Below are 16,240 nucleotides of genomic sequence, written 5' to 3'. Positions count from 1 at the left end.
GTCATTGTCAGGGATAGGAGGGGAGGAAGAATGGGAGCTTGTACAGGATGGTATAGAGTTTCACCTTGGGAAGATGGATGGTGGTAATGTATACAGACAACATGAATGCACCTCAGAGCAGCACAGAGCTAGACACACAAGCATGCTTAACGTGAGAAACTCTATCACAGTAGAAAAAAGTTTCATCGTATTACTGGAACCAACCTTAGAAATGACTTAATCTAGAGCCCTGCCCAATACAACGTCCCTCCCTAGAAGCAGGTTAACTTAGCTTTGCCCAACTAATTCCATAAGGAAACCTTACAAAGGGTCTAACTTGTATAACACTCTTTCTTACGCTCTTCTTACAGGAACACAGATATTCCCTCAACCTATGACAGGTCTCCAAATACATGAATACAGGTTGCATGTCAGACCCATGTCTTCCCTATTCCAGGCCAAACAATTCTACCAGTTCTTCTGACCATGTGTGGCTTTCATATGGTAGTTTCTAGGCCACTCATTATCCTTGGTCTCCTCTGTAATCTTCCTTCTGATCATCTGCCTGAATTCTGTGTGGTCTAGAAAAGACACAGTAGAGTTGAGGCTAGTTCCTCCAAAGTGTGACACTGTGTTACTCATTGTTATGTATTACCATGAAACTCAACATTATACTGAGCTTTCATTAGCATTCACATCAGACTGTTTCTTCATATACTTGAAAGCATACATTTTATAGCCATTAATTACATGAAGACAATTTAAAAGAGCTGCTGTTGACTATCCACTTAGGAACATTTTTCCATAAAATCTTTATGAAGAAATCCATCCTTAGGTATAGGTAGAATGACAACGCACTGCATCCTATTCTGACTGTAACTAAAGCATACAAATATTATGGTCATTTGTTAATATTCCTTTTATTTGAATATAAAAATTTAATGAACATATAAATCAGCTCAATGTTTAATTACTAAATTTGACATTAAAGAATTTGGTATGAAACAAATACATAACTGTTGGCCCAGGAAAAAAGATCCTGAGAATTAAAAATCAAATGTGAACAGACTTTAAGGTTTAAAAATTCTGGACAATGAATTTATTTCAATACTCACCTTGAACGTTTAGCACCCTTTCTACATTCACATCAGATAACCTCTTTTTTCGAAGTTCAGCACGGATTCTAAACACCTGATCAGCATACGGAGTTACCACACCAATGCTGCCATCATCCAACTTCCCCCATGCTACTGGCCACTTCCTTCTTAACTCTTCCACACGCTCCACCACTTCAAATACCTTGAAACAATAAACATATTAAGATCACCACTAGTAATCGAAGCATTTTAAAAACCACCTCAAAACAGTAACAATACTTCATTGATATGAACACAGTAAGAATAAAAACATTTTGTTTATATTTTTAACAACAATGGAACCATGAGAAAATAAAAGCCAGAGATAATGCAATTGGCAACTGATCCCAACCTTCACTCAACTTCTGGTCGTAAATAGCAACAGGCTCAAGGCGTAGTGTAAGGAAGAGAAGAGAAGCTAGGAGGAGCAGCATTTCCTAGTTCCCCCTCAATGGATCAGGCCATAATCACTGCACCATTAAGTCCCAGAAACTAATCCTCACACAATGAAGCTGACCAACCAACAATCATCAGCTCATACCAAACCACAGCTACCACTACACCAAATATGAATCAGAGCAAGAGATTCTCAGAATTCACTGCCTTTTAGTGGTACAAGTTTAGCCAGGCTGGTTCAAGTAACCTTTCAATAAAGTAACACCATATCTTATGCAACTGAGTTTTTCAAGACACCACTTACTGGATTAGGGTAAACAGACAAAAACAGAGAGAACTCCCACCTATCAGTTCACTCAGTATCCAAAAGAGCCCCCAGCTGAAGCCAAAGCCTGGTACCAAGAACCCAATATAGGTATTCCACGTGGGTGGCAGGCACTCAATTAACTGAGCCATCACAGCGGTCTGGAGTACTCACATTCCTAGGAAACTGGAATCAGAAGCAGATTGGGCTATCAAACTCAACCACTCCGATTTGGGAAGAAAGCACCTTCACTGTAGCCACTCACCTCTCAAACACATTTCTGATTGAACAATTTCAATGTTTGGTGTGTGGGGGAATATGAGATTATAACGTATGCTCCATGCTTACTAAGTATTGAATATACAGAACAGAGTTACTGTTCATCTGAATCTATCTCTCTACATAGGACAACCTATTGGCAGGGTCAGGAAACAGGACAGCCAGTGCAGCAGAAGAACAAATTCTCAGAAGATGTCCTTTAGGGATGAGCTTTTGGCACAGAGGCTAGAGTTGCCACTTGGGATGCCCACACCTCATATCTGTGCGCCCAGTCTGAATTCCTGGTTACTCAACTTCTGAGCCAAGACCCAATAATATGCTAACCAGAGACATGCTTTAGATCAAAATCCACAGAGAAAAGGGAATCAGAAAGCTTACTAAGGTTAACACGATAAGCTCTACAAACATGTACATTTCCTCTTTTCTTCTCTAGAAATTTTTTAAAAATATAAAAGATAGAATAAATTCCACCAATTATATAGAATAAATAAAGGATGAAAGTAAAAGGATAGGAAAAGATGCACCGTGTAAACACTAAACAAACAAGCTGGAATGGTTCTAATAGCAGACAAACTGACTTTACAGCAACAAGAAAAACAGTTCCTAGTGATGAAGAGGATATTGTATAATAACAAATGAGTCCATTCAGGGGCAGATATTGTGGCACCGAGATTCAAGTTGCTGCCTGGGCTGCCCACATCACATAGGCGAGTGCCTGGTTTGAGTCCTCTACTCTAATTCCAATCCAGCCTCCTGCTAATGTGCACCCTGAGAGAGATCATGGTTTAAGAGTTGACTTCCGGCTAATCTATGGTAAATGCAGATAGAGTTCCTGGTTCCTGGTGAGGCCTGGGCCTACCCTAGCAAGCATGGACATTTGAGGAATCAACCAGTGGATTCTCACTCTGATTTTTCAATAAATAAAAACAAATCAGTGAACTATTTTATAAGGTTAACTCATCAGGGAGATACACAATTATAAAAATATATACAATTGGGCCCGGTGTGGTATGCTAGTGGCTTAAGTCCTCATCTTACACATGCCAGAACTCCGTTCAGGCACTGGTTCTAATCTCAGCTGCTCTACTTTCCATCCAGCTCCCTGTTTGTGGCCTGGGAAAGCAGTCAAGGATGACCCAAAGCCTTGAGACCCTGCACCCATGTGGGAAAACCCAGAAGAAGCTCCTGGCTCCTAGCTTCAGATCGGCTCAGCTTTGGTCATTGTGATCACTTGGGGAGTGAGCCAGCGGATGGAGGATCTTTCCCTCTGTCTCTCCTTCTTTCTGTGTATCTGCCTTTCCAATAAAGATACACACACACACACACACACAAACTCGAGTCTCCAAATGCATCAGACATTTTCTCCTCTATGCTTTGGGTCCCAGCAAACCTGATGCATTCACTTCTCCTATCTATATAACTTTGTTTGCCTCTCATTTACACTATTTTATGATTGATTTTGCCATTGTTTCTTCCTTCAGACTGAATTTCTCAGCATCATGAGTTAGCATAGCCAAATATTTTGAGACACATTGCCCCAGGGCGCTCCAAACAGGCCACTAACGAATTCTGTTCACTGCAGCTAAGTATCACTGTGGGCATATGTGAATGCTCAAGTAGGCATATTTGGACAGTAAGATATTTTTAGAAGCCATGGACTTTCATGATGGTATGTAATTCAAAGCTTGAACTCAGCTCTAGTTTATGTTAACAAAGCAAAAGCATGGGAGGGAGGTACTAGCTAAATTGGTGAGGAAACAGTGAGATCCTTTCTTTTATAGAGAAATTAAAAATAGAGGGAGAATTAAAAGCAAAATGGAAGAACAATCTGAAGGAAGACTTATAGCTTGTTTGCTGTTTGTAATTCTTTGTTAGGGAACATGTCTTAAATTTTATATCATGTGCTTTATGCATCATCTGCACTTGCGTTCTTTCATGATGCTGGGGAGAGTGACTGAGCGGCCATGCGCCTGTGAAATTCAAGACAGCTTGTTGAAATACCTCCAAAATTACATGCTTAACATTTAAAAATCACATAAATGTTGTCTTTGTTGTTGCTGCTGCTTTTTAATGGGAAAAAAAAAATCCCAAAACCAATTGCTGAGTGAAATCCAAGAAGATGCACTTTATCGCATGGCTTGCAGCTCATGTCACTGAAGCAACAAGCCAGGCTGAGCAATGAGCTTCCAGCAAAGCTCACCCTTGCTTCAGGATCAAGCTCGGCTGATTCCCAATGTCCCTGCAGGACCATCAAGCTGCCCGGACTGTCAGCCCAGCCAGCTGTTCCCTGCCAGGCCCCAACCCACGAATGCAGCTGCTGTCCAGGACGGTGGCTTCCAAACTGGATGCCACAGTAATAAAACAGATTCTTGGAGTGACTTCAGTACTTAAAGAAGAGTTTACCTTTTCCTAAAATTTAATGGCATATACTAAAGAAAATGTCAAGTTTCTCTGCTCTTGGCTAGAATTCTATCAAGTGAGCTTTGATGATTTTTTTATACTAACTTCTAACTACAAGCCTTGGAACCATTTCTTTAAGGAAGGATAATTTACTATCAAATAATGGAAGCCATTTCCTTGTGAACAAACGAGTAAAGCATGGAATCCAAGGATGGTAGAGGTGTAGGGTCATTCCTTTAGTGATCAACTAGGTACTTCTTCCTGCTCTGGGTATCCTGAAGGCAGCTTACATCACCAGAACCTCAGCTCCAGGGCTGCTGGGCCTCTGCTTCCTAGGAACTTCACCATCTTCTCTGTGAGCTGCCTGATCTGACCCCTCACACTACACATTCCTTCTGAACTTCAAAAGCCAGAGACTCTAAGAAAACTGTGCCAGTTGGAGCACATCATTATCTGGTTCTGTGGTGACCTCTTCAGAGCACAAGATTCTGCAATTCAAGTTTTACTCATTAAAAATGATGCCACATTGAGAATGCATTGCAAAATTTAATCAGGGCCTCAGATGCCTCACAATAATGATCTGAGAACATTAATTTTCTTTAAATGAAGTCATGTATTTTGTTTCATCCTAAGACAAAATATAAATACAAGTTTTTATTTCCCATAGGAAAGTCATCTTAACAAATCAGTGTCATACATGAAAGAATATACTTCACACATCATATTCATGTTAATGAAATCAACACACAATACAATGTCAACCCAAATTTTAGAAAAATGCTCAACAAAACCAGATTATGTGCCTGAGAAATGGTTCAATTTTCAAAATAACTAAGGTACCTCTGCATTGTTGTAAAAAGCAGTGCTGTTTTTCTCTTGCACATCCTCCCCTCGCGCTGTGAAGAAAGTCAATGGATAGAAATCCTTGTGTGCTGGCTGCTTTCCACTGGCCATCAGTTTACCCTCATAAAAAAGCTCAGAAGTATAACTGCAGAGAAAGAGAAAAAAAGGGGGGCGGAGTCTGTCATTTAAGTTAATTTTACCCCCCACACACACACAAAAATCAGTCATTCTAATAATTTTTGCTTTATACCCATAAATAATTTTAGTCTAACATCTAGTACCTATGATGCCAAACACTTCTCCAAAAGTAAGCATAACTACAAAGTCGGCTCCTGGTATACCAATATTAAATGCATTGCTTTGGGTAAGTTATAAAGCCGGAATCTTGAAAATAAGGAGTAAGAGAAGATAGCAAATCTATACTAGATGAAAACTTTGCTCCATGAGGAAACTTCTAAGTGGTATATTTTCTTGATGAATGGGTATTTTTGCCTATGTGTAACATATACACTCAAGCACACATACCCAGAACACAGACTCGGAAACAATGGACAAAGCTGAAGGACACTGACACCCTTCACAGCAAAATGGACATCCTCTGCTGAGGAGGACAGTCACCTGGTGCTTGAATGACCCCTGACTGCAGCAAAGTACCAGCAACAATAAAATTATAGCTACGAAACTGTTTTCAGAGGAACATAAATATGGTTTTCACATGGCTTACACAATCAAAAGTAATAAATTATACTAAACTTTAAAAAGTGTCAGTGTTCTGTGACGATAGTAACTGGAGAGGGGCCTGCAGGGTCCCTCCGCAGCAGCGTGGCCACGTTATTTCCTGCCTTAGGTGCTGGTAACATGGTGTGTGCAGGCTGCTGGCACTTACAATATACTCTTGCACACTATATTTAATAGAAATGTTTTGCAAAACTTACTATGACAATTCATTCTCCACCCCTTGCTTCCTTTCTTTAAAAAGGCTTCCTTGTAGGACTCAGCCAGATGCATAAGCAAACCATTACGTAGTTTGTCAATATATTTACAACAGCATGCAGTTTTTCATAATGAGTCTATAGTCAGTCCCAATATATATGTTACAGCTAGCAGAACCTGAAATTTTAGTTTCCAGAATTGCCCAATTTTGTAGAAAATACAAGCCTGACTTTTGGAAGGTTCTTCCCAAGACATAACATTAAACATAATTTGCAATAATAGACACCATGCTACTCTGTTGGGAAGAGATCTGTGTCTTGTACCAGACCACAAGGGGACGTGCACACCCACTTGATGATAGCTTCATGGGAGCGGTAGTTCTCACACAGGAGGATCCTACATGGAAACTCAGCAGGATAATGCTCATAGAGTCGATCAAGTAATGAAACATGAAGGTTTCTCTCCCTGGCAAACTCGCTGTAAACAAAAGGACTGAGCTGTAACAGACAAACAGAGAATATTTAACTAAATATACAAATAGTATTTTCAACCAACTTAAAACATCTCCACTATGCTAGCTCCTGATGTTCTAAATTTCATCCTATGGAATGCTTAAGTATGAAAACTCAGTAAGATTTTCTATGAACAATGTTACTGCTGTGAAGAGTTAAACAGTATATCAATACCAAGCTCGAGTTTCTATATATAGGTTAAGAACTGCTATTCAGTAACTTCACTAAAATTATTCAACTGGTTAAAGTGATGTGATGGATGGTAGAACATAAGGCCTATGACTGAAAAAAAATATTTTTAACAATTAACAAACCAATACCCTCCTGATCTCATGACGTGTAAGGTCTCATGAAGTCATTATGGTTATGCCTTCTACCACTATCAGAAAGAACATGAAACCACCTTGGAGGCAAGTTCTACAGTGCAGACATTGCCACTAACACACACCCCATCACGTATCAAAGAGCAGAGTTCAAATGTTAGCCATTCAATTTTCGATCCAACTCCAGGTCTCTGCTGATGGATCCTGGGCTACACCAGGTGAGAGCTCGAGTACTTGTGTCCTTGTCACCCACATGGGAGACCTAGACTGAGTTTTAGGCTGCCAGCTTCAGCCTGACTCAACCCTGGCTAATGCAGGCATTCGGGAAGTGAATCAGCAGGTGGACAAGAGTTCTCTGCCTCCCTGACATCCCAAAATTTTATTTATATAAAACTAAAAGTTACTTTCAATATGCGGACTCAGAGACCATGTACCTGCATGTGATCACCAGCCAAGACAATCCGAGTGCTTTTAGTTGCTAATGCTAGAGGCATAATAGTTTCACACTCCATGGCCTGGGCAGCTTCATCTAACAGAATGTGCGTAAAAAACCCTAGAAAGTAAGGTACAAACACAATAAAGCAAATTACAGTAGCCGTACAGATAAATGTAGCTGTTTTCTGCTAAGGAAGAGTTCGGTCTGGTAATCTAAAAACAATATTTTTTAAAAACTTATCCTCAATGGGACAGTCAATTTATATAATTATTTTTTAAATACAGATTAAAAGGAATAGCTATTGTACTCAACAAATACGCAAATGTGTCAGGTGCTAACAACTCCGAGACTAAGAATTAAATCAGCAAATACAGAAATGATTTCAACTTAAAAGACAGTGGTTTTTGACCAAGAAGGGCAACTAAAAATTGACAACCCCAAAGCTCTGTCACTGTGCACTTGGTAAAACAAAAGAAATGAAACAATGGTAATTCATAAGTACCTTAACCCTAAAGTACTTCATTAAACATTAAAATAAACAAAACTGCAGCTATAACATAGAGCAGAAAGCTACTATTCAACCTGGACTGAAAACAAATGGCATTTCATTAAAATTTATTAATTTGTTTGAGCATTATATATTTATATATAATTTTTTAGCCTAAGACCTCACCCTGCTTTTTAAAAATAGTGACTAATAACAAATGTCAAAATGTACACTGTCATCAAGTGTTCCAGCTGCAAACACCCACAGCAGCAGCTGTCCCACACTGCGGTTGCCGCTGCCACGTACAGCAGGGCATGGGGCAGGAAATGGTCCTTGGGACACTAACAGGTGACAATGACACCAAGCCCACCCTGGGACCTCAATGCTGGGAAGGAAAAAGCACCCTTGCCCCAACTCCTGCCAATTCACAGGGCAGGAAGAAAAGCAGACTCTCCTTACCAGCCCAACAAAACATCACAAGACCCAGAGTTAGAAAACCCTCTCCGAGCCCAGTGCTGTACGGACTGTCAGTCATCATGAGCTGGCTCGGGATACTAACTTCTATTTCCACCAACACCAGAAAGTTCCAAACATTCTGCTTATACAATTTTCTGACACAACCTGTCTTTTTTAGGTTGGGCATTTTCGAAATCACTGGCTTGGCATCATGAGCATTCATTCAAACAGCCAAGTTGACAGTATAAATACCAGCAGCTGTCATGCAATCAATGATAGCAGCCCGAGCAGGCTACGGACAAACTCATTTTTCTCCTTGTTGAGGAAGAAATGTGCCTTTGTTCTAAAAGACTAATGAAATAAGTACAAAACCGTAAGAACAAACTGGAAAAACAGATAGTGGGGAAAAAAATCCGTCTGCAGTGGATAACATTTTAATTAAATACAGCTAGGTTCCCATCAGGAACTCAATTAATCATGAAACTGTTACGGCTGTTGCTCAAGCTGGAAAAAGCAACCTGAATGAATCAAACTGACGAAACCCTAGTCTTGGTTTCCTTCTCAGTAAAATAAGCCTCAATTGAGTTGATAAGAGAATTAACTGAAGTAAAAGCTTAACAACGTCCCAAAAAAACAAATCTAGCCAGTCCCCAGTTAGCACTTTTCCACACTTGAACTCTTTCAGTTGCTTCTTAACTCTTCCCACAAAGATCCACCACTGGGGCTGGTGTGACGGCTTTACAGGCTAATCCTCCGCTGGCCACTGTGATCATCTGGGGACTGGACCTGCACATGGAGGATCTTTGTCTTTCCTCTCCGTAATTCTGCCTTTTAGATAAAAACAGATAAATCTTAAAAAAAAAAAAAAAAACTACACCATTTTTGCATTTTAGAGGTTTGGTCCTCTAATCTATGTGGTACATATTTAGATATAAAGCAGTGAGGCTGTTACACAAACACATCAACACTGGCATTTCCAACAGGTGACGTTTCATTCAAAGAGGGCACTTGGGACAAAACAGCATTGCTTGCACGGATGCTGCCACTCTGCAGGACACATCTGAAACTTTGCTTTTGTATGTGCCCTCGCCAGCCAGCTATGAGCTGCATGCACAAGAAAATGTGCCTCATTACAGGGCAGGCATGTCTATCTCTCTCTTTAATTCCTAATAGTCGTGTGGCCGGTTAGCTCAGTTGGTTAGAGCGTGGAGCTGATAATTCCTAATAGTACTGCTCCTCAATTAAAAAGGGGGGGGCTTGGCCCTCATTCCTCCCTCTGCTATGGCAGCAAGGTGCCTAACTCTGGGCCAAGGGGAAGACATCCCTTCCAAGGACCCAGACACCCCACAAAATTTGTCGTTGGCTCTAAAAGCAATCCCTAGAGGGATTGGCCAAACACACACACTGTGTTGAGGAGCGCAGACAATGAATCATAATTTGACAGTAAAAATGAGAACTTTCCCAATACATCTACTTCACAGTGACTGCTTTTTGATGGTTAAATTCTGCTGTTATTTGTGAAAGCCTATTTCCATCTTGCATCTATACTTCACATAAAACTAATTTGATTTTTTTTACATAGTTCCTCTACCTGAATAATCTTTTTTTTTAAAGATTTATTTATTTTTATTAGAAAGGCAGATATACAGAGAGAAGGAGAGACAAAGAGGAAGATCTTCCATCCAATGATTCACTCTCCAAGCGACCGCAATTGCTGGAGCTCAGCCGATCCAAAGCCAGGAGCCAGGAGCCTCTTTCAGGTCTCCCATGCAGGTACAGGGTCCCAAGGCTTTGGGCTGTCCTCCACTACTTTCCCAGGCCACAGGCAGGGAGCTGGATGGGAAGCAGGGCTGCTGGAATTAGAACCGGTGCCCATGCGGGATCCCAGAGCATGCAAGGCGAGAAGTTCAGCTGCTGGGCTACTGTGCCAGGCCCTACTTGAATAATCTGAATGGTTACAAAATAAATCCTATCATGTGGTCAGAGTTGTGATACAGGCCGTCACCTGTGATACCAGCATTCCACTTGAGTGCAGGTTCAATTCCCAGCTGCTCTAACTCTGATGCAGCTTCCCGCGAATGTGTGTGGAAGTGTAGGAGCAGCTGACTCCTGACTTTGGCCTGGTCCAGCCCCAGCTGCTGCAGTCATTTGGGGTGTAAACCAGTGGATCAAAGATCTCTCTTTTTCTTTCACTCTGCAAATAAATCTTTTAAAAAATTTTTATTATAATTGCTGTGTCCATACAAAAGCATTTCGAAACAAACCTCAAGAAAAGCATTTTTGAAAACCTCACTAACAGTGTCCAAATTTAAATTCTTCACATGAGCAATAATAAGCACCACCAAACAAATTAGAGGACAAATGAGAATGCATTCACTCACATATCTAAACTAGGAGAGACTTGCAAACTTTCCAGTCAATATCCAAAAAATGCCCTGTTACAACCACACAACTCACAAAAGCACCCACAGACAACCAATAGCAAAATAAAGGAGCAGGGCTCTCTTCCATCCAATACAACCTCACTAGGAAAAACAGTGAGCCAGTTTTGGCCTACAGATTTGCCAACCTGTAGTCTCAGCTAACACCTACGCCTGCGACCCCTGAGACATCACGTCTGTGCCTTGGGTCAGCCTACCAGGTTCAAGGTCCAGCTGACAGAGGTACTGGGAAGTATTCAAGGTAACGACCACCACGCGGTGTTTGAGGATATCCTCCTTCTGTGGCATCTGAAAGGTGGAATGTGCGCTTGAGATCAGACAGTACTGATGCACAACTGGGTGGACAGTCTTCACCCAGCGATTTCTGAAATATACCCTAAAAGAAGATAATATTTCAAATTTAAATTTATTAATATATTCATAGTTTTTGGCTCTAAATTGTTACAAACAGGACTACTATTAACACTCTACTAGATCAGAACTTAATATAGAAAACTGCCACTGTAACCACTATAATCTTCCCCACCAAAAAAAAGCCAGCACTTAAACACAAAGCATAGGCACTATCACAAAATAATTGATTATTTTTAACTGTCTGCATGAATCTTCAAACAGAAGGACACACAAGGATGTTTTATAAGTTCAGCATACTTTTTAAAGTTAGAAATATCCTTCTTTTGGAATTATTTTTCCAGAATATTCTTATAAAAGTAAACTGAGTTCTCATTTTAATTATTTACGCTAATAAAATTAATGATTTTCTTTCTTACAATAAAAATTCAGAAGTTATCTGCATTTTACTCTAAATTTTATTTGCATTTTACTTTATTTACTTCCTGCATTTGTATTAAATATCTGAGCTTCTGAAAAAGTCTTAAGAAACCATAGCTCTTCCATTAGCTACAAAAGAAAAATGTAAATAGGCCTCACGCAACAGTTACAGACTACTAAGATGACACCAAAACTCATCCACCCGTGCATGCATCAATCCATCTCTAAGCCATCCATCCAAACAACCAAGATCTACCAGGCCCCAGCACAGAAGCAAGTTGGAGGGCTTGTGAACAATCAGTAGAGGCTTTGGCTTACACCGAGTTTAAGCAGAGAGCATCACAATCCAATAGGACAGTCACAGGACATATCACTAAAAGACAATTCTGTTCTCTTCGCTGGAATATACTGGAGGGAGACTGTGTGCCACTAAATATGTGACAGTGAAAGGAAGGGACCGATTTGTTCACCGCTTTTTGTGCTTTTATACAAAAACCACTTGGAGGCAATTTCAAGCCAGAAGCATTACTGTCACTGAACATGAACTTGGGAAACACACACATGCTCAGTTCTGCCAAACCATATAAGCTGATCCGGCACAACACTAACAGGAGGAAGAAGCAAGAGAAAAGTTAGAAGCTACTGGAAGGGGCTGGACAAGAAGAGAAGGCAGCTGGGGATGAGTGGTAATAACGAAGAGGTGGTCAGATTCATGACAGAGACTGTAGAGATTCATGACAGAGACTTCACTGATAAACAGCGACTTCAAGGGGAACGAGGCTTCCAAGCCTTTGGAGCAGGACGAGAGAGGTATTTACAAAGATGGTGAAGGACTCTGGAACAGGAATGGAGAGTTCAATTTGGACACATCCAGTATATATTCAATGGATCTACCCAGAAGGCAGGGTAATATGTAAGTTTGGAGTTCAGGAGGATGTCTGGGCCAAGAAATACTCAATTAGAATAATACTGAACCTTGAGACTGGACGAGAATTACCTGAGGAATAAGAAGAGATGAGACTAATGGGAGGAGGAATGGCTGACAAAGAACACCAACAGTTACAGGCCAGTAAAGGAGAGGGCACGTCAAAGACAACGGCAGGGCAGGGCAGTCAGCGAAACCACGACAGCCTGGCAGACTCACAGCACAGGAAGCAAAACGAAGTCAGGATTTGAAGGGACAGAGGAGAAACTATGCCAAGTGGTGCAGACACTGGGTAACATGAGGACTGCCCGCCAGACTGTACGGCAAGAAAACCACTGGTGACATCAGTGTGATGCTTTCAGATTAAAAGCAGAGTTTAAGGAAGAGCAAAGGGAGGGGAAGAGAGGGAAAAGAGGAGAAGGGAGAGGAACAGAGAAAAGGAAGAAAACGAAGGAGAGGAAAGGGCGAGGGAAGCAGGGAAGTCCAGGGGGTGCCAAGCTCAGGTAAATTTTGCTTACAGGAATGTAGACGAGGTCAGGCAAGCTGGGTGTATTTTTTACACCAGCAGACAGTACATCAGAACAAAGAGAAAAAGCATGGGTGCTCCCAAGCAAAGATGGCAGAGGCCTAAGCCTTGCATGCATTACAGATGTTACAGGCTGAATTGTTATTTTCATCATACGCATTTTTAGTAGTTACAAAAACAAAACCCTCAGGGCTTATTCTCAGGATCCAAAACTGCATTCTTATCTTCTAAACCTCATTTTTTACTTTCAAATGAACATAATCATTAAATCCCTCAACAATCTGAGGAACTCAAATAAGACAACAGACATACAATAGGTTGCACCATCCGCGCCCCAACAAACAGAAGTGCACCACTTCTCCGCACCTTGTCCAAACACAATTAATATTCAGTGCATATTAAACAAGTGCAAAAGGTGACATCATGACATGAATATAATGAATCAAAGCAACTGGGTAAAAAGATTGTCTACTCCATCTAAAAGTATATACTGTGAGAAGCATTTTATATAATAAACAATCACATCGCTTCTCAATCAAGTGTGTGATAAACCATCACATAAAACAGAAGGGTATTTTCATTATGCTTTCAAAACAGTTAAAGCTTTGGCCAGGTGATTCAGGCATCCCGTGTCTGAACGTTCAGGTTCTAATCCTGGCTCTGGCTTCCAGTGCCAGCTTCTTGCTCATGTGTCCTCCAGGGGGCAGCAGCTGATGGCTCAAGAATGGAGCTGCTGCTACCACAGAGATGGAGGGAGCTCCCAGTTCCGGGGCTGCCACCTGCAGCGCAGATGCCAGCAGACACGTGTGGCATGAACATCAGTAAGAACTATCTGTCTTTTATAAGAAGCTGGTGCTTCGTTGGCACACCTTCAGGTAGCCTAAAATTTCACTAACAATTCTCTTTTTTCATTGAGCCTCAATTTGTCACTAAGATCTTAACTCTTACTTTTAATGTTAATGGTTTTTACTTTACGTCCATTAAATATCTGACCAGAGCTACCATGAATTGATTTTGGAAGCAAAACAAAAACATTTTATAAAGATGTAACTATTTTACTGTCTGATATAATTAAACAACTTTTATTCTTAGATATTAGAATTCTATTATATTTTCTTGATATTCCTTAAATTACAAAATTAGAGGGCCCAGCACAATGGCTCAGTAACTAAATTCTTGCCTCGCATGTGCCAGGATCCCACACCAATGCCAGCCCATGTCCTGGCTATTCCACTTCCCATCCAGCTCCCTGCTTGTGGCCTGGGAAGGCAGTCGAGGACAGCCCTAAGCCTTGGGACTCTGCACCTGTTTGGGAGACCTGGAAGAAGCTCCTGGCTCCTGGCTTTGGATCGGCTCAGATTTGACCATTGCAGTCACTTGGGCAGAGAACTGAGGATGGAAGGTCTGTCCATCTCTCCTATGTAAAATAGGTCTTTCCTATAGAAATAAGATAGATCTGTTTGAAAAATACAATCAGAACCTGATTTTATATGTTTACTTAAATATTCATTTCTTAAAAATTTAAGAAAAATGTGAAGTCTGTACTTAGTGACCCTTTCTTTGCTGAAAAATATATAATAAAATAGGCCCAGCACAGTAGCCTAGCGGCTAAAATCCTTGCCTTGCACACACCAGGATCCCATACAGGTGCCTGTTCTAATCCCGGTGGCCCCACTTCCCATCCAGCTCCCTGCATGTGGCCTGGGAAAGCAGTCAAGGACGGCCCAAAGCCTTGGGACCCTGCCTCCGTGTGGGAGACCCAGAGGAGGTCCTGGCTCCTGGCTTTGGATAGGCCCAATTTCGCTCCAGCCACTGTGGCCATTTGGGGAATGAGCCAGCAGATGGAAGATCTTTGTTTCTCCCTTTCTGTAACTCTGGCTTTCCAATAAAATAAATCTTAAAAAAAAAAAAAACTGGAAAGGATATGCATATATTTGTTAGGAGCAAATAATCCATAGAATCGTAACAAAGAAAACACTAAAACTGAAGTACTATAACAGAAAGTCAACAAATATGCACAAAAAAGCGTACCTATATACACATGTATGTTAGAACAACAGAAGCAAATATCACAAGAAACTGCAAGAGAACTGAAAGTTTCTGCCTTCGGGAGTCACATTTGGTGGATAGTAGTTGCATAAACAAAGAATTCTTTTCCTATCAACTTCAAAATATGATTTGTATTTTATGGATGTGATGCCTTTATAAACATTAATATTAATCTAAACAAATGCTATTACATTATCATGATTGAGAAAGGGAATTATCAATATTTCAATTTAATTCTCAATGTTTTTTTTTTTTTTTAATTAAAGCAGTTTGGTTTCTCTCAGTTTGTAAGAATTCTCATGAAATTCCTCAAACTCTTCCAGGCACTGCCCAATCTCCCTTATCCCTTCACAGCCGGGGCAGGCACTGTGGTGCAGTGGACTAGGCCAGCACTTGGGATGCTAGCATGAGCTCTGGCCGCCCTGCTTCTGACTCAGCTCTACCCAATGTGCTGGGGAAGGCACTGGCAGAATGGTACAAGTCCTGGGGCCCAAGCTCTTGGTTCCTGGGTCACAGTTGGCCATGGTCCAATCTTAGGGCGGGGCCATTTCAAGAGAGAATCAGGAGGTGGAAGATTTCTCACCCTCTTTTACTCAACCCTTCAAAAAAAATTTTTTTTAAGTAGTAGTAGTATCCATTTTGACTCTCCATTTCTAACCTCCTAGCCACTCCTCTAACCAGTCAACATAGCCTGCTCTCCATCCAACCAAGGGATATAAACAACTCTGTGTCACAAGGGAACGTGGAAAGCACCACCCAGTTTTGCGACAGTTCCTTCCATGCACCACTCACAGTCTCCTGCATCTCTACATCCCGTCCTGGAGCACCAGTTGGAATTCCAGCCAGTCTTCCAGTCCAGCTCCCTACTGATGTGCCTGGGAAGCAGTAGGTAGTGGCTCGAGTACCTAAGTCCCTGCTCCACATGGGGGAAGACTTAGAAGGAGTGCCCGGCTCTGGCATCAGCTTGGTCCAATTCTAGCCGTTTCCATCATTCCAAGAGTGAAACAGTGAATGGAAGAACAATCTCCCCGTTTCTCTTTGTCA

The 16,240-nt window shown here is 41.2% G+C and overlaps 1 protein-coding gene across 4 annotated transcripts in view; it reads right to left on the bottom strand.

Annotated features, from left to right (window-relative positions):
• The window catches only part of HELZ (helicase with zinc finger), a 147,017-nt gene that overhangs the window by 59,366 nt on the left and 71,411 nt on the right, over nucleotides 1–16,240 (bottom strand). For all 4 annotated transcript variants that reach the window (XM_040989538.1, XM_040989540.1, XM_040989541.1 and 1 more), the window contains 5 exons: nucleotides 11,123–11,301; nucleotides 7,540–7,658; nucleotides 6,622–6,767; nucleotides 5,335–5,482; nucleotides 1,095–1,278 (listed from right to left, as the gene is read on the bottom strand). In XM_040989538.1, the coding sequence (XP_040845472.1) occupies nucleotides 1,095–1,278; nucleotides 5,335–5,482; nucleotides 6,622–6,767; nucleotides 7,540–7,658; nucleotides 11,123–11,301 (776 nt within the window). The remainder of the gene's footprint in view (nucleotides 1–1,094; nucleotides 1,279–5,334; nucleotides 5,483–6,621; nucleotides 6,768–7,539; nucleotides 7,659–11,122; nucleotides 11,302–16,240) is intronic.

The sequence above is a fragment of the Ochotona curzoniae genome, unplaced genomic scaffold (genome assembly GCF_017591425.1).
Source record: "Ochotona curzoniae isolate NIBS_2020 unplaced genomic scaffold, NIBS_Ocur_1.0 contig_523, whole genome shotgun sequence".
Taxonomy (NCBI): Eukaryota; Metazoa; Chordata; class Mammalia; order Lagomorpha; family Ochotonidae; genus Ochotona; species Ochotona curzoniae.
Note: the sequence above shows the minus strand (reverse complement) of the source record. Positions and strands in the feature narration are given on the sequence as shown.